At 37.1% G+C, this 20,063-nt stretch overlaps 2 protein-coding genes across 18 annotated transcripts in view; one reads left to right on the top strand and one right to left on the bottom strand.

The window, feature by feature from the left end:
• The window catches only part of LOC105471012 (olfactory receptor 5M3), a 377,575-nt gene that overhangs the window by 250,647 nt on the left and 106,865 nt on the right, over positions 1-20,063 (bottom strand). The window lies entirely within an intron of this gene.
• Positions 6,733-7,663, top strand: LOC112429242 (olfactory receptor family 5 subfamily AK member 2). The gene is given in 2 exon segments (XM_024797369.2): positions 6,733-7,308; positions 7,310-7,663. Coding segments are annotated over 2 exon segments (930 nt in total).

Here is a 20,063-nt window from a genome sequence, read left to right as displayed (position 1 = left end):
CTGGGACAGTTGTGTATATAGCTCTATGTCATTTCATACGTGTGTAGATTTATAGAGCTACCACTGCAGTGAAGATACAGACTTGATGATCACAGATCTCAGATTCTACATGTCTCCTTTGTACCCCTTCTGGTCACACCATGCCCCTCCTCTTACCACCCCAACGTCTAGCCATCACCAATCTGTTCTCTATTTCTATAATTGTATCATTTTCATAATGCTTTGTAAATGGAATCATATAGTATATGTCCTCTTGATGTTGCCTTTTTTACACTCAGAATAATGCCCTTGATAGTCATCCGAGCTGCTGCGTGTATCAATAGTTTATTTCTCTTTATTTTTGGAAATATTCCATAGTATGGATGTAATAAAATTGTTAAATCACTCATTTACTGTAGGGCATTTGATTGTTTGCAGATTTTGGCTACTACAAATGAAAATGTTATAAAAAAATTTGTACAGGTTTTGTGTGAATATAAGTTTTATGCAAATATAATTGCCCACAAGTCCAAGGACTGGGTTGTATGGTAAGTGTATGTCTAGCAGCTTTTTACAAAACTGCCAAACTATTTTCCAGAGTGACCACCATTTTCACCAGCAATGTATGAGAGATCCAGTTACTCTGAGTCTTTCCCAGCATTTGCTATTGTCACCTTTTTCTTATTTTAGCCATTCTGTAGTGACATCTCACAGGTAGTGTAGTGATATCACATTTTGTTCTTACTTTGCATTTCCCTAATGGCTAATGATGTTGGACACCTTTTCATGTGCTTATTTACCATCCACATAGCACTTTTTGGTAAAATGTCTGTTCAGGTCATTCAGGCATTTTCTAATTTGATGTTGTTGTTGTTGATGTTGTTGTTTGGGAGTTCTTTATATTCTCTAAATACATGTCCTTTATCACATATGTTGTTTGAAAATATTTTCTTCCAGCGTAGGGTGATTTTCATTCTCTTCACTGGGTCTTTAACAGAGCAAAAGTTTCAATTTTAATGAGATCCAATTGTTGAATTTTTGAGGAGGGGATTGTGCTTTTGATGTCATGTCTAAGAATTCTTCACAACACCTCTCCTAAAAATTTTGCCCTAAATATTTTGTCTTAGATTACTCTCTAAAAGTTTTATGGTTTTATATTTTACATTTAAAGCTAAGATTCATGTTGAGTTAATTCTTACATAAGGTATGAGTTTTAGGTTTGGGTTCATGTTTTTTGTCTATGAATATCCAGTTGTCTCAGCACTATTTTCTAAAATGCCTTCCTCCATTGAACTGAACCTGCTCAAAAATCAAATGACTGCACATGTGTGGATCTATTTGTGGATTCACTATTTTGCTCCATCTTTGTATCTATCTTTCCACCAATTCCACAGTGTTAACTATTGTAGATAGAGAAAAAATATTGGTGTTAGGTAAAGTGATTCATCTCATTTTCTTCTTTGTTTTCAGAATCGTATTAGCTATTCTAGCTTCTTTTCTCTTCCCTATAAATTTAGAATATTCTTGTTCACACGCTAAAAATACTATGCTGAGATATTGATTGCATTTGTGTTAAACCTGTACATCAATTTGGGGAGAACTGACACCACTATATGGAGTCTTGTATCTCCTAAACACAATGTATCTATTTATGTAGATTCTTTTATCAGCATAATTGTAATTTTCATCATAAAGTCCTACAATAGTTGTGTTATATTTCTACCTAAGTATTTCATTTTTTGAACTATTATCAATGGTGTTGTGTTTATTCCAGTTTCCACAAGTTCATTGTTATGAAAATAGTGTGGATTTTTTAGAACTGTCGTGTATTCTGCAACTTTTCTGAACTCACTTATTACTTCAAGAAGTTTTTGGTAGATTCTTGGAATCTTCTACATAAACCATCATGTCATCTTCCAAATGGCAGTTTTATTTCTTCTTTTCTGATCTGTATCACTTTTATGCCTATATATCCTTTCCTTTGACTAGAACTTCCCAAACTCTGTTGAATAGCACTGAAGAGAATGAGTATCCTCACCTGTTCCCAATTTTAGGAGCAAGCATTTAGTCTGTATCAAGTAGGATGTTAGTCATAGGTTTTTATGTAGATGTTCTTCATCAGTTGCGGAAATTGCCCTCTCTTCCTTGCTTTCAGAGATTTTTAAGATATTAAGTAGATGTTGAATTTTGTCAAATTCTTTTTGTTCATCAGTGTATATGATCCTGTGATTTTTCTCTTTAGACCTGAATATACCCAACTTGGCCATTGTGTATGATTTCATATGCATAGCTGAGTTCTATTTGCTAAATTTGTAAAAGACTTTTGTGTCTATATTCATTAAAGATACAGAACTATGGTTTTCTTTTTTGTGTGCTATTTAGTTTGCTTTTGCTAGTAGGATAATACGGGATTCACAGAATAAGTTGGAAAATGTTCTTTTCACATCTGTTTTCTGAAAGAAATTGTATAGAATTAAGTTAATTCTTTTTTGTACATTTAGTGAGTTTTCCAGTGATATTTTATAAGTTTTTAAATTATAAATTCAATTCTCTTCGTGGCTGTATGGCTATTCAAATAATCAGTTTCATATGGGTTAGTTTATGCTTCTAATGTTTGTAGTATTCTCTTACTATCATTTTTTTCTGTCTGCAGATTCTGTAGTGATACCTCCGTTTTTTCCTGACTTAGTAATTTGTATCTTCTCTCTTTTATCTTTGCCAGACCTTCTAGAGGTTTGTCAGTTTTATTGATTTTCTTCAAAACCCACTTCTTGTTTCATAGTGTTTTAAATTGTTTTTCTTTTTCCAGTTCATTGAGTTCTGTTCTTAGATTTATTATTCTACATATTTTAAATTTTTTTCTTCTTTTTCAATATTTTTCAAGTAGAAGATTATATCGATGATTTGAGGCTTTTTCTCTTTTTTAGTGTAAGCATTTAGTGCTATGGGATGCCCACTAAACACTGCTTTCACTGCACCCCATAAATTTTAAGTATTGTACTTTCATCCAGTTCAATATTTTGTATTTCCCTTGTGACTACCTCTTTGACCCAAGGATTGTTTATAAATGCATTGTTTTGTTTCCAACCATCTGGAGAGTTTCCTGTTACATGTCTGTTGTTCATATCTTGTTCAATCTCATTGTGGTCAGGAACACATACTGTGTGAATTCCATTCTTCTAAAATTATACGGATTATGTATAATCTATCTTGATATATATTCTACAAGTGCTGGAAAAAATATGTATTCTAGTCATGTGAGATGGACTGTTCTATAACTGTCACTGATATCCTGTTGGCTGAAGGTGTCGAGTTCTTCTATATCCTTGCTGATTTTCCATATAGTCCTACAAATTGTTGAGAAAGGAATATTAAAATCCCCAATTATAGATTGGCCTTTACCTCAATTCAATTTTTTTCAGTTTTTCCTTTATATATGTTGTAGTTTACTTGTTTGGTGCCTACACATTTAGGATTGCTATTTCTTCTTGATTAGCACTTTTGTTATTATGTAATGTTCTTCTTTGTCCTTGGTAATATTCTTTGCTGTAAAATATACTTTATCTAATATTTACATAGCCATACTTTCATTCTTTTGATTAATGTTTGCATGAGATATGTTTTCTTCCTTTTATTTCAAACCTACATGTATCATTATATCTGAAGTGAGTTTCTTGTACACAGAATATGATTATGTCATTTTTCTATCCACTCTTCCATATCCTTTCTTTTAGTAGTTATTAAATGAAAGAACCATGAAACATCAGAAGGTTAAGAAAGTAGAAAGAGGCCGGGCACAGTGGCTCATACCTGTAATCTCTGCACTTTGGGAGGCTGAGGCCGGCAGATCACTTGAGGTCAGGAGTTTGAGATCAGCCTGGCTTACATAGTGAAATGCCATCTCTACTAAAAATAGAAAAAGTAGCCGGGTGTGGTGATGGGCACCTGTAATACCAGCTACTCGGGAGGCTGAGCAGGAGAATCACTTGAACCTGGAAGGCAGAGGTTGCAGTGAGCCGAGATCACACCACTGCATCCAGCCTGGGCGACAGTGAGACTCAAAAAAATAAAAAGAAAGAAAAGCAAGTAGAAAGAGCAAAATACGACAGTCTTTTATTCTATCTCGAGTTTTTAAAATGATGATTGAGGGTTGAAGCAAAAATTGTAACACTGTCTAAGGCAGTTCTCAGTGTATGTGGAGGAAATGGTTAAGACAATTATATTTATAAGTGGGAGACAGTAAAGAAATGAAAAAGGAAGTAAACTTTCCACACGTCACTAAAACTGGTAAAATGGACACAAGTTATGATTATACAAACATACCTCAGAGACATTGTGGGTTTCGTTCCAGACCACCTCAATTAAGTGACTCTCACAATAAAGTAAGTCACACAAATATTTTGGTTTCCCAGTGCATACAAAAGTTATGTTTATACTGCACTGCAGTCTATTAAATGTGCAATAGCATTATGTCTAAAAAAGTATATGCCTTTATATAAAAATACTTTTTGCTAAAAATGCTGACACAAGGATATTAAATGAGCACGCACTGCTGGAAAATGCTGCTAATAGACTTGCTTAATGCAGGATTGCCACAAACCTTTAATTTTATTTTTTAAAAATGCAATATCTGTGAAGCACAATAAAACAAGCCATGCCCATATAATGTAACAGCTAGAGCAGCCACTAAAAAGGGCTATACAGATATCTAATAAAAACACTATACAAAAAAAAATCACTATAACTGCACCAAAATGGGATTATAAGAAAAAGTTCAAGTGGCCCACAGAAACTCAGGAAAAAGAAGAGAGAAACAAAAAACACAAAGAATAGTTAAAATAACGAAATGGCAGGCAACTTTAGAGCATCAATGACCACACAAAATATAGTTTTCTTCATTTTTAAAACAATAAAGGTCATGAATTCCCATTATAAAAGTGAAAGTCCAGAAGTTCGTAAGTTTACAAAATAATGTTCTTTTTTACCTAATGCCACACCCATGAATAACTATACTCAAATTTGGTGTGCACATTTTCTGGCATTTAGCCACAAATAAATAAAGAGAATGAAAGCAAGAGACATTAAGAGTGATGGAGAGTTTAGTTTTTCAAATGGTCCAAATCTACATATTTTTCTACAACATGCTTTTCTCTTTTGACTCCATAAGAGTACATATTTATCTCTCTGCCTTAGACTAGGTATTAATAAATAATATAAATCTACTGAAATGTATACAATTCTATTTCCTGATTTTGCTATTAGAAGATTTTTGTTAATTTGTTTTCAATGCAAGTTATACAATATTCTATTATATATAATATGCATGTTATTGATACTATAAACAAGTGAATGAACATAATTAACTTCTAGATGAGTTCTGTGATCCTCATTGTGCAGGGGAAGTAACTAGGGCCAAAGGAAATTATATGCTTTTTTCCATTAACTGGTGAGACAAAAATTCAAAACCAGGGTTACCTATTTCCTTTCCACTGCACAAGGTTGACTATTAACGAAGCCTGAGAGACCCAGCACTACCCATATGTTAAGCATGTTTAAAATGCTAGGGTAAACCCCCCATGGCATGAGTTTACCTATGTAACAAACCTTCACATGTACCACCAAATATGAATGCTTAAAAAAAGCTTAGATCGTTGGCCATTTTCTTTGTAGCATCCATTTGATTAGAAAACACCTTCAACATAGATGAAACAAACTACTTCATATTGAACCAGCCAACAATTAGCTCAATATAAACATAGAAATGTACAGATTCTGTGCGTGATTGGAAGGGGGTTACACTAGTTTCCTTAGCTCTTGAAAAGCATCCTCATATTTTCATATTATTTTATTTAAATCCAGATAATTAAAGTCAAGTTGATATGATAAATGTCATTATTCTGTCACAATTCTAACTGAAGTAGACTTCTGGCCTATTCAAGCTTCCTCTAGTAAGTGTTTATCCAAATGAAAGAAACACTTTTTGAAAGGACTGCATTTCTTTCATTTTACAGTAAATTTACCCTAGGAAGAAACTTATACTAACTTAATATACCTCAATATTCACTAATGTTAAATTGAAAAGAATTGTTTCTGCTTTCTTGTTCCTCCACTACAGAACAGAAGAAGAAAAAAAAAAAAAAAAAAAAAAGCAATAGAAAATGTAAGGCTCTCAGACATCCATTATATAACAGGTTTATTTTGCTTGTAAAGAATATCACCTAGATGGGAGTTGCATTCTAAGGATACTAATACAAAGATACTTTGAAGACTTCAAACATATGTAAAGCGTGAACATATTTAGGGAAATTTAACTGTAATTTATTCAACTAATTTCAAGAGCTTTATCCAAAATTAAAATAGTAGGTGGCTGTGAATAATTATAGGCTTCTAAAGGGGTACAAAATTATGTTTTAATATTACTTTAGGTATGTATGCCTGTTTAATATATTGAAAAATTGTTCATCTATATTTCTAAGAACTACACACATTAGAAGTCAGTCTTCTTCTAAGACAAACTTTTTCATTTTGAAGACAAATTCATTTCCTCTTTCATCAAGTAAATCACTCTTTACTTGATGACTGTAAGTAAATTTTTATATTTGAGATGTAAATAACACTATTGTGAGTATTTGTCATGAAAATCCAAATAGAAAAAAGTGACATGAAATATAGAGCCATTTCATTGCGAGAAGTCTCAAAGATTCCCTTCTTTTCTGGGTCCTTCTTTTGGTCCTTTCTAGACTTTTGGTAGCCATGGCACGAAGAAATAGCACTGAAGTGACTGAATTCTGTCTTGGGGGATTTGGTGCCCAACAAGAGTTTTGGCATATCCTCTTCATTGTATTCCTTCTCATCTATGTGACCTCCATAACGGGTAATACTGGAATAATCTTACTCATCAACACAGATTCCAGATTTCAAACACCCATGTACTTTTTTCTACAACATTTGGCTTTTGTTGATATCTGTTACACTTCTGCTATCACTCCCAAGCTGCTCCAAAGCTTCACGGAAGAAAAGAATTTTATATCATTTTGGGGCTGTGTGATACAATTATTGGTTTATGCAACATTTGCAACCAGTGACTGTTATCTGCTGGCTATGATGGCAGTGGACCGTTATGTTGCAATCTGTAAGCCCCTTCACTATACCATAATCATGTCCCAAAGAGTCTGCATCCATTTGGTAGCTGGTTCATACATCATGGGCTCAATAAATGCCTCTGTACATACAGGTTTTACATTTTCTCTGTCTTTCTGCAAGTCCAATAACATCAATCACTTTTTCTGTGATGGTCCCCCAATTCTTGCCCTTTCATGCTCCAGTATTGGACATCAACCTCATGCTACTTGTTGTCTTTGTGGGATTTAACTTGATGTTCACTGGGTTGGTCATCATCTTTTCCTACATCTACATCATGGCCACCATCCTGAAAATGTCTTCTAGTGCAGGGAGGAAAAAATCCTTCTCCACATGTGCCTCCCACCTGACTACAGTCACCATTTTCTACGGGACACTCTCTTACATGTACTTACAGTCTCATTCTAATAATGCCCAGGAGAATATGAAAGTGGCCTCTATATTTTCTGGCACTGTTATTCCCATGTTGAATCCTTTAATCTACAGCTTGAGAAATAAGGAAGTAAAAGAAGCTTTAAAATTGATAGGGAAAAAGTTCTTTTAAATTAGCCCCAGTTGTTAACATTCAGCACAACAAATCATCCCACATAGCTGTTCTACCAAAATTTAATGTTTCTACAATAGGAAACATGTAAAAAGATGTCAAATTAATAATCTAACATCACATGTAGAGGAATTAGAAAAACAAGAGCAAATCAACCACAAAGCTAGCAGACGACAAGAAATAACTAAAATCAGAATAGAACTGAACAAAATTGAGACCCAAAAATTTATATAAAAAATTAATGAAACCAAAATTTGTTTTATTGAAAGGATAAATAAGATTGGTAGGCTGCTAGCTAGATTCACTAAGGTAAAAAAAAAAAAAAAAAAAAAAACAGGAAAAATCCAAATAAGCACAACCAGAAAGGACAAAGGTGACATTACAACCAATCCCACAGAAATACAAAAGATACTCAGAGAATATTATGAACACTTTTATGCAAATAGACTAGAAAATATAGAAAAACTGGATAAAATCCCAGCAACCCACAAACTCCCAATTTAATAAGGAAGAAATTGAAACCCTGAGCAGATTGGTATCAAGTTCTGAAGTGAAAACAGTACTAAAAATCTACCAACCAAAAACAAAGCACAGACCAAATGTATCTGCAGTCAAATTCTACCAGATGTAAAAGGAAGAGCTGGTGCCAATTCTACTGAAATTATTTCAAAAAATTGAGCAGGAAGGACTCCTTTGCAATTCATTCTATGAAACCAGCATCAGGTCTCTGATACCAAAACCTGGCAAAGACACAACGAAAAAAGAAAACTACAGGCCAATATTCCTGATTAACATAGATTCAAAACCATCAGTGAACCAAATTCAACAGCACCTCAAAAGTTAATTCACCATGATCAAGTAGGCTTCATTCTTTGGATGCAAAGTTGGTTCAATACATGCAAATCATGAAATGTCATTCACCACATAAACAGCATTTAAAACAAAAACTACAAGATCTCAATAGATGCAGGAAAAGCCTTCAATAAAATGCAACATCCCTTCATTATAAAAATTCTCTACAAACTAAGCATCAAAGCAACATACCTCAAAATAAGTGCAATCTATGACAAATTCACAGCCAATGTCATAATGAAGGGGCAAAATCTGAAGGCATTCCCCCTTGAAAACTGAAACAAGACAAGGGTGCCCACTCTCACCATAGTTCAACATAGTTCTAGAAGTCCTAAGCAGAGCAATCAGTCAAGAGAAAGAAACAAAAGGCACTCAAATAGGAAAAGAAGAAGTCAAACTATCTCTCTTTGTGGACTATATGATTCCATATCTAGATAACTCTAAAGACTCTGTCAAAAGGCTCCTGGAGCTGATAAATGAATTCACTAAATTTTTAGGTTACTAAATCAATGTACAAAAATCACTAGCACTTCTAAACATCAGTAATGTTAAACTGAGAACCAAATCAAGAATACAATTCGATTAATAATAGCTACCAAAAAAATAAAATATCTAGGAATATATCTAACCAAGTAAACAAAATATCTCTACAAGGAGAGAATTACAAAACACTACTCAAAGAAATCAGAGAGGACATAAACAAATGGAAAAACAGTCCATGCTCATGGATTAGCATAATCAGTATCATTAAAAATGGCCATACTACCCCCAGTAAACCACAGATTCAGTGCTATTCCTATCAAATCACAATGCCATTTTTCACAGAATTAGAAAAACTATTCTAAAATTCATATGAAACTGGAAAAGAACCCAAATAGCCATAGCAATCCTTAGCAAAAAAACTAAGCTGGAGGCACCACATTATCTGATTTCAAGACATACTATAGGGCTACAGTAGCCAAAACAGCATGACACTAGTATAAAAACAGTAACATAGACCAGAAAAGAGAACCTAGAAAGAAAGACACACACACACACACACACACACACACACACACGGCTATCTGATCTTTACCAAAGTCAACAAAAGTAAGCAATGGAGAAAGGACTTATTCAATAAATGGTGCCAGGATAATAGGCTAGCAATATACCAAGAAAATAAAACTGAACACCTACATTTTACCATATACAAAAATTAACTCAAGATATATTAAAGAGATAAATGTGAGACCTCAAACTATAAGAATCCTAGAAGAAAACTTGGGAAACATCATTCTGAACATCAGTCTTGGGAAATAATTTATGACTAAGTCCTCAAAAGCTATAGCAACAAAAAATTTGACAACTGGAACCTAATTAAATTAAAGACCTTCTGCATAGCAAAAGAGACTATCAACAGAGTATACAGGCAACCTACAGAATGGGAGAAAATTATCAGAAACTATGCATCCAATAAATCTAATTTCCATAATGTATAAAGAACTTAAATCACTCAGCAAGCAAAAAACAAGTAATCCCATTAAAAAGTGGGCAAACAATATGACCAGATACTTCTCAAAAGAGAATATACAAGAAGACAACAAACATATGAAAAAATGCTCAACAAGACTAATCATCAGAAAAATGCAAATCAAAATCACAATGAGATAACCATCTCGTATCAGTCAGAATGTCTACTATTAGCAAGTCAAAAAGCAATACATGCTGGCCAGAACAGGGAGAAAGGGGAATGCTTATACACTGCTGGAATGTAAATTAGTTCAGCCACTGTGGAAAGCAGTCTGGAGATTTCTGAAAGAACTAAAACAAACTATCATTTGACTGAGTAATCCCATTACTGGATAATATCTAAAGGAAAATAAATAAATTTTTCTACAAAAAAGACACATGTGCTTGTGTGTTCATCACAGCAACATTCACAACAGCAACAACATGGAATCAGCCTAAGTGCCCATCAGCGGTGAACTGGATAAAGAAAATACGGTACATATACATCATGGAATACCACACAGCCATAAAAATGCAAAACTCAGGTGCTTTGCAGCCACATGGCTAAAGCTAGAGGCCATTATCCTAAGCGAATTAACACCGGAACAGAAAAGCAAATACCACATGTTCTCATGTATAAGTGCAAGCTAAATATTGAGGACACACAGACACAAAGATGGGAAAAACAGACACTGGGAAATACTAGGGCAGAAGGGAACAAGTGGGGCAAGGGTTAAAAAGACTAACTGTTGAGTGCTATTGAAACGGAAGAGTTCTCTAATCCCCCCGGGCAACAGGGGTGTGGCTCACCTTTTCTGTCACCACTGCTGCTCAAACCCCTGATGGAAGGGGAAGCACACAGTCAGGTGCTGGAGCTGGGACAAGTGCTTTGGGCTCTGGCAACATGGTAGTGTCTAGGGGTGGGTGCCTGTGGCCCCAGTATTACAATGCTCTTTTAGCCTTGCCATTCGCAGACAGCTTAAATGTTAACCAGCTCAATGGACCCTCTGTCGTTTTGCAAGGGCAAAGGGCCAGTGTGACCGCCTTCTGTATCCCGAGCTCCTGTCCAGCATCCCAGAAAAATTGAGTCACACATAGGCTTGAAGGATGAATGCAGGATTGTATTGAATGGTGGAGTTGGTTCTTAGTGGGATGCATGGGGAGCTGAAAGGTGGATGGAGTGGGAAGATGTAGTAAAAATAGTTGCTAATCTATGCTGGAGTTTACTTGAATGTCACTATGCCGATCGTCATCTTCAAGGACACACATGTCTTCCATCATCCTGAGCTTGCCCTCTGCTATGGGTCTTTTTCCACAGGTGTCTTCCACCTGACAACTGTCACCGTTGTCTTTGGAGCACTCTCTTACATGGACTTACAGCCTGAATCCACCGTATTTCAAGAGCAAGAAAAGCCAGCATCCATATTTTGCAGCATTATGACTCTCATGTTAAACTTCCTTATCCACTGCCTATGAAATTAGGAAGTAAAAGAAGCTCTACAGTCAACAAGGAAAAAGTATTAATACACGTAGAGTGAGGGTAAATTACTAACACTGAGTGTCAGAAGTATCCTGTGGTGAGCGCCCTGACATATTTGCTGATAGCATATTCGTCAAAGCAAGTTGCAAGGCCAACCCGGATCTGGATTCAAGGTGTTGGAGTAACAGGCTCTACTGCCTGATGGAAAGATCTGCAACACTGCATCACAATGATATGAATGTAACAAAGGAGAAACTTGGGGACCATTTTTATAACCTACCACAACATGTTCTTACTAAATTGTTTTTTAGCTGACACCCTAATCAGAATATGAATCATCCTGCCATAGATGTAGATATGAGAAACAAACTGAATCTTTGTAAAGGCACAATAATTTACATTTGCTCATTATCTATTAATTGTCAGGAATATATAAAGTGCTCACTAAGTAGTTGTTGAATTAATGAACAAAGAATTCAACCAATGAATTAATGAACAAATTCAAGCCTCTTTGTTTGCCAAGAGGCTTTGGTCACTGGAAAGTCTAACAATGTGGTTTATGATGGAGGCTTCAGGACATGCCATATCAGTTTTGATTTCCAGAGAACAGGAGACAAAAGGTTTTATGCTGATCCTCCAGAAAGGCTGGGAACTAAACATCAATTACATGCTCAGTATACAATCGAGCCCTGATAAAAAAAAAAAAAAAAAACCCTGAGCATCACAGGCTCAGGTGAACTTCCTGGGTTGACCCGAACCCAATATGCATGACAACTCCATGCATCAACTGCCATACATTGATATAGCGAAAGTATGATGGAAACTTTATGTTTGCACCCCTCTCAGACCTGGCCTTATGTTTCTCTTTGTTTGTTGGCTTAATTTGTATTCTTTGGCTATAATAAATCTGTAATTGTATGTATAGTCTTAAACAATTTCCTAATGTCTTAATTCACATTCTATACTAAATAACCATATACTGAGTGACTATAAGTAACAAAGGCCAGGCACAGTGGCTCACACCTGTAATCCCAGCACTTTGGGATGCCGAGACGGGTGGATCACGAGGTCAGGAGATCGAGACTATCCTGGCTAATATGGTGAAATCCCATCTCTACTAAAGATACAAAAAAATCAGCCGGGCGTGGTGGCACATGCCTGTAGTCCCAGCTACTCGGAGGCTGAGGCAGGAGAATGGCGTGAACCTGGGAGGCGGAGCTTGCAGTGAGCAGAGACTGCGCCACTGCACTCCAGCCCAGGCGACAGAGCAAGACTCTGTCTCAAATAAGAAGAAGAAGGAGGGAGAAGGAGGGAGAAGGAGGGAGAAGGAGGGAGAAGGAGAAGAAGAAGAAGGAGAAGAAGAAGGAGAAGGAGAAGGAGAAGGAGAAGGAGAAGGAGAAGGAGAAGGAGAAGGAGAAGGAGGAGAAGGAGAAGGAGAAGGAGAAGGAGGAGAAGGAGAAGGAGAAGGAGAAGGAGAAGGAGAAGGAGAAGGAGAAGGAGAAGGAGAAGGAGAAGGAGAAGAAGAAGAAGAAGAAGAAGAAGAAGAAGAAGAAGAAGAAGAAGAAGAAGAAGAAGAAGAAGGAGGAAGAAGAGGAAGGAGGAAGAAGAGGAAGGAGGAAGAAGAGGAAGGAGGAAGAAGAGGAAGGAGGAAGAAGAGGGGGAAGGAAGAAGAGGAGGAAGGAAGAAGAGGAGGAAGAAGAGGAGGAAGGAAGAAGAGGAGGAAGGAAGAAGAGGAGGAAGGAAGAAGAGGAGGAAGGAGGAAGAGGAAGGAGGAAGAGGAAGGAAGAGGAAGGAAGAGGAAGGAAGAAAGAAGAAGAAGAAGAAGAGGAAGAAGAAGAAGAGGAAGAAGAGGAAGAGGAAGAAGAGGAAGAGGAAGAAGAGGAAGAGGAAGAAGAGGAAGAGGAAGAAGAGGAAGAAGAAGAAGAGGAAGAAGAAGAAGAAAGAAGAAGAAGAAGAAAGAAGAAAGAAGAAAGAAGAAAGAAGAAAGAAGAAAGAAGAAAGAAGAAAGAAGAAGAAGAAGAAGAAGAAGAAGAAGAAGAAGAAGAAGAAGAAGAAGAAGAAAGAAATTTATTTCTCACAGTTCTGGAGACCAGAACAATTCTACCCCAACCCCCAAAATTAATGTCCTGCTGACATGCAAAATACATTCATTCCTTTCCAACATGCAAAATACATTTCATTCCATGATTGGAGCCCTATCATGCTCCAATATTGACCTCAACTATTAACAGTGTTTGTGGGATTGAATTTGATGTGCACTGTGATGGTGGTCATCTTTTCCTACATATATACCCTGATTGCCTTCCTGAGGATATCTTCTGCTGCAGGGAAGAAAAAAGCCTTCTCCACATGTGCCTCCCACCTGACAGCAGTCACCATTTTCTATAGGGTTCTCTCTTACATGTATCTATGCCATGGTACTAATGAGTCTCAAGAACAAGAAAAAGTGGCCTCTGTGTTTTACTTTGTACCGTGGGAATATAGCAAGTGCTCCATTGCAATTTGTACAATATAGCAAGTGCTCCATTGCAATTTGTACAAACCGTAGATGTTATTATTCCCATTTACTATTATTCCCATGTTAAACCCTTGATTTACAGTCTGAGAAACCAAGATGTGATTGAAGCCATAAAACTAACAGAAAAAAAAGTATTTCTAATTTGAACCTTGATTTCTATCTCAACATGGCTCAACAAGCCAGCCAACAGTGCTCTCTTATTTCTCAATCTCAGAAAATATGACAAACGCCTATAAGACACAAATGCATTACTTAATTATATCAACAGCATTTGAAAGATAAAGAAAAACATTTCAAATGATTAAATAAACAAACTTCTAATCCATGTGTTCCTTAAAGCAAAGGCATCTAAAACAGTATCTTTGAAATTGCATCTATATATTTTGATGAGCCTTTGTTGAGATATCTGCCATCAAAAAAAATGAAGTAAATCAATGAGAAGTGCATAATCGATGTTATGTAAGGACTTCCATTAAATAGAGTATAAAGACTCAGCAGGGGATAGAGGGAATCTTTTCTTGTCTTCTCCCAAGAGGTACTTTTCTCTGTAGCCAATCTATTTGTAATTGTAAAGTAAAATTTGAAAGATTATTTCTTTGGATAATATACACAGAAAAGAAGAGGAGGAAAGGAAAGACAGTGGAGTAAATCTTCATGGATATTGGGGTATTAGGGACAAATATCCATCGTTTCCCTAGTTTCCCTAACAAAAAGAAACAAGTGGGATTACTTCTTTGAAGCACAGCAAATGAAACAATCAACAAAATGAAAGGCAATATACAGAATGGAAGAAAATATTTGCAAACTGTATACCTGATAAGGAGTTTATATCCAAAGTACGTAAGGTACTCATACAACTCAATAGCAAAATAAATACGTTATAACCTGATTTTAAAATGGTCAAGTTACTTGAATAGGCATTTCTCAAAAGAAGACATACAAATGGCCAATGGGTATATAAAGAGGTGCTCAACCTCACTAATTGCCAAATAAATGAAATCAAAATCACAGTGAGATATCACCTCACTCCTGTTAAAATGGCTACTAACAAAAATAAAAAGATGTGTTGAAGTTTTGTGTGACAAAAATCCTTGCACACAGCTGATGAGACTATAAACTGGTACAGTCACTGTAAAAATGGTGCAGAGCTTCCTCAAAAAGTTAAAAATAGAACTACCATATGATTCAGCATTCCCACTTCTTGGTGTATATCCAAAGGAAATGAAATCAGTGTGTCGAATACATATCCGCACTCTCACCTGTAATGTTCATTGCAGCACTATTCTCAATAGTCAAGATATGTAAACAAATGTTGGTCAGCAGATGAATGGATAAGGAAAACGTTGATATACATACACGCTGGAATATTATTGCGCCATTAAACATAAGGAAATCCTGCCATTTGCAACAGCATGGAGGAACCTGGAGAACACTGTGCTAAGTGAAATCAGCCAGATGAAGAAAGACAAATACTGCACGATCTCACTCTCTTGTGGAATCTCAGACTTTTCCTATGGACACACCAACTCCCCTCCTTTTGTTCCCTCTCCACGAGGAAATGTTAGGACTGTATACTTTTTCTCAAGCCTTAAAGCCATGCCGGGTACTGAGAATCTCCCATTTATTTTTCCCAGGGCAGTGACATGAAGTGTTTAAAGTATATTCTCCCATTCCAGAGGAGTCTAGTTGGCTGGCTGTGTCTGTTTGCGGTGGATGAGCTGCAGAAGCTCTCGCAGGCACATCTCCGGGGAGATGGCAGGCAAAATGCTGGGCGCAACCATGGTCTTGTTGTGGCCTCCACAGGTAGTATGTCCTGGGAGGTTTGTGAGCAGCCTTTTGGTGGATTCTGCAGGGCAGCCAGTAGAAACGATAACGCTTTATGTACTGCACCCCCGTTGCTGTGAGCCCCTGCCCCTTTCCCTGCTCCAAATTGTCCCAGGACTATTGAGTCATTAGTCAGTATTCCGGGTGGGGCGAGAAAGAAAAGAACCCGTTAGGTTGGGGAAGCTCTCACTTTCTCCGGTGGGAGAAATCACTGGAGGTGCAGGTCTCTTTGATATTAAGCTGTGCTGCCTTGAGGGAGGCTGATGCTGGTAAAATGAAACTGCTTTTCTTATCCTCTTTAAAGCGTCTGTGTTCAGATTTCTTTCTTCAGCAGGATGCTTAGACCTCTCTGCTGGCCTCCCGGGCTCCACAAAGGTACTCCCGTCTGCAAGTGGTTGTCAATCACTGTTTCTGTGGGGGCGTGAGGGCTGAAAGCTCCTGAACACCACTGTGATGGTGGTCATCTTTTCCCAAGTATATACCCTGGCTGCCATCCTGAAGATGTCTTCCACTGCAGGAAGGACACAAGGCTTCTTCATGTGAGCCTTCCACCTGAGAGCAGTCGCCATTTTCTATGGCACTCCCTCTTACATGTATATACACCATGGGACCAATGGGTCTCAAAAGCAGGGGAAAGTGTCATCTGTGTTCCATGGCATTGTGATTGATCTACAGCCTGCTCTAAAAGAAAAAGGAAAGAAGCAGTTCTAGATTGGGCCTCAGTTTCCAATTCTCTGCACTTGTAGACAACCAGACTGATAGTGCCAATTTTTTTTTAGTATACTTTAAGTCCTGGGATACATGTGCAGAACGTGCAGGTTTGTTACATAGGTACGCACAGGCCATAGTGGTTGGCTGCACCCATCAACCCATCATCCACATTATGTATTTCTCCCTCCCCTCCACCCCACAACAGGCCTCAGTGTGTGATGTTCCCCTCCCTGTGTCCATGTGTTCTCATTGTTCAACTCCCATTTATGAGTGAAAACATGTGGTGTTTGGTTTTCTGTTCCTGTGTTACTTTGCTGAGAATGATAGTTTCTAGCTTCATCCATGTCCCTGCAAAGGACATGAACTCATTCTTTTTTATGGCTGCATAGTATTCCATGGTGTATATGTGCCACATTTTCTTTATCCAGACTAGATTGCAAGACAATCCTAAGCAAAAAGAACAATGCTGAAGGCATCACACTACCTGACTTCGAACTATACTACAAGTATACCAAACTATACTACAGTAACCAAAACAGCATGGTACTGGTACCAAAACAGATATATAGACCAATGGAACAGAACAGAGGCCTCAGAAATACCGCCATACATCTACAACCATCTGATCTTTGACAAATCTGACCAAAAAAAGCAAAGGGGAAAGGATTCCCTATTTAAAAAATGGTGTTGGGAAAACTGGCTAGCCATATGCAGGAAACTGAAATTGGACCCCTTCCTTACACCTTACACAAAAATTTACTCGAGATGGATTACAGACTTAAATGTAAGACCTAAAACCATAAAAACCTTAGAAGAAAACCTAGGCAATAGAATTCAGGACATAGGCATGGGCAAAGACTTCATGACTAAAACACCAAAAGCAATGGTAACAAAAGCCAAAATTGACCAATGGGATCTAATTAAACTAAAGAGCTTCTATCATCAGAGTGAAAGGCAACCTACAGAATGGAAGAAAATTTTTGCAATCTATCCATCTGACAAAGGGCTAAGATCCAGAATCTACAAGTAACTTAAATTTACAAGAAAAAAAAAACAACCCGATCAAAAAGTGGAGGAAGGATATGAACAGACACTTCTCAAAAGAAGACATTTATGCAGCCAACAAACATATGATAAAAAGCTCATCATCACTGGTCATTAGAGAAACACAAATCAAAATCACAATGGATACCATCTCATGCCAGTTAGAATGGTGATCATTAAAAAGTCAGGAAACAACAGATGCTGGACAGGATGTGGAGAAATAGGAATTTCCCACCGTTGGTGGGAGTGTAAATTAGCTCAAATTCAACCACGTTGGAAGACAGTGTGGCAATTCCTCAAGGATCTAGAACCAGAAATACCATTTGACCCAGCAATCTCATTACTGGGTATATACCCAAAGGATTATAAATCAGTCTACTATAAAGACACATGCACACATATGGTTATTGTGGCACTGTTCACAAAAGCCAAGACTTGGAACCAACCCAAATGCCCATCAATGACAGACTCGATAAAGAAAATGTGGCACATATACATCATAGAATACTATGCATCCATAAAAAAGGTTGAGTTTACGTCCTTTGCAGGGACATGGATGAAGCTGGAAACCATCCTTCTCAGCAAACTAACACAAGAACAGAAAACCAAAAACCGCATTCATAAGTGTGAGTTGAACAATGAAAACACATAGATATAGGAAGGGGAACATCACACACCAGGGGCTGTTGGTGGGTTGGGGGTTAGGGGAAGGATAACATTAGGAGAACAACCTAATGTAGATGATGGGTTGATGGGTGCAGCAAACCACCATGGCACATGTATACCTACATAACAAACCTGTATGTTCTGCACCTGTATCCCAGAACTTTAAGTATAATTTTTTTTTAATGTTAAAAAAAAAAAAGAAAAACAAGCCTTCAATTCTGAATTTCAATCCTAAAACTTGATGGAAATAAAAGTCCCAGTCCCTAAGGTCATATGTTTAAGGATCTTTATTGTAGCATCTTTTGGAAAGTGAGGACCTAGAAAGTAAACGTCCCTCAACAGGGAAATAAATCTGTATTGTTGTAATCCCAAAATCTGTATCCGTTCTACCTATTGCTGCGCAACAACATCCTTTGAAATGCTATAATCCAGCTGTCAACCAAGACTGTGTCCTTATCTGAAGGCACAGCTGAGGGTGGATCTGCTTCCAAGTTCCCTCATATTTTTGGCAGAATTCATGTCCTTGCAGGTGCAGAACTGAAATATCTGCCTTCTTGCTGGCTGTCAGCTGAAAGCTGCTCTCTGATCTTAGAGGATGTCCACAGTTCTTTGCCACATGGCCCCCTCCATTGGCATTCTCAGAACATGGCAGGTTACTCTTCAAAATCAGGAAGTCATATACTATTAATCAGTACATACACCATGTGAAACAACACGCCTCAACACACCCAAATCTCATTACTCCTTCAAGAGCTAGTCTCTCCCTGAGGTGTTCCCAAACCAGTGTTTGTTTCCTGCCAACCCTCTACTCCTGGAAGTAATTTCTTCAACTGAATATCCATAGCCCTTCAACTATATAAATAAATATTACTTATCACTATCTAAATTATTATTTACATACCAGAGCTTCCCTACCATCTCTAAGGAAGTTGACATACATTTTCTTTCTATAACCTTTTAACATCTGGTATAGAGGCTTAGACACAGTTGATATTCCATAAATATTGAATGCATGAATGATGACAAAAAGTAATAATATGGACAGCTTCCTAACTAGAAGTTAAGTGAGTATGTAACATACATTAGTGGTCTTTAAATACCAATCTGTAGACAACAGCATTCAAATGACCTAGCAGTTTTTTAAAGTGTATATAAGTACAGCCCAACCTTGCATATGTTGATTCAGTAATATTGGATGGAACCCAATATCTATACATATCTATATATACAGAATGTTGTTTTAAACACATGTACCACTGTATGGTAGTATAGTGAACAGGATTTAGAAGCTCTTAGACTCTGGTTCACATCCCAACTCTGCCACTCACCAGCAGTGTCTCTTTACAAGTTAAATGAGCTTCTGTGACCTCGTTTTTCTTAATACATGTTTCACGGGTACTTTAATTTGTTCATTTGCTTGTTTGTTAGGAATAGATAAGATAATGTATAGAAATCATACAGTCTCATAATGTTATAAAATAATGCACAGAAATTATAAACTCTCAATAAATGTTAATAGTAACGAGTATTAGAAAAGATTTTAACATGGGTGTGACAGTCATTACAGCACCCTAATGCATGCACACACACACACACACACACACACACACAGAGTCAAGAGTCAATAAGAGTTGACAAAAGTTTGCAACATGAACACTTTTCCCCTCTGGGAAGCTCCTCTCTCCTTCAGTAGAAAACTAACTAATGAAAAATGAGTTTTTTAAATTCATCTTGTTTTGTTGCTGTTTGTTTGTTTGTTTGCTTGCTTGTTTTTACCTAGAGCCACAGATGCTGAAGAGAGCAGGTCCTGATCCCAA

This window comes from Macaca nemestrina, chromosome 12 (genome assembly GCF_043159975.1).
Source record: "Macaca nemestrina isolate mMacNem1 chromosome 12, mMacNem.hap1, whole genome shotgun sequence".
Classification (NCBI taxonomy): Eukaryota; Metazoa; Chordata; class Mammalia; order Primates; family Cercopithecidae; genus Macaca; species Macaca nemestrina.
Note: the sequence above shows the minus strand (reverse complement) of the source record. Positions and strands in the feature narration are given on the sequence as shown.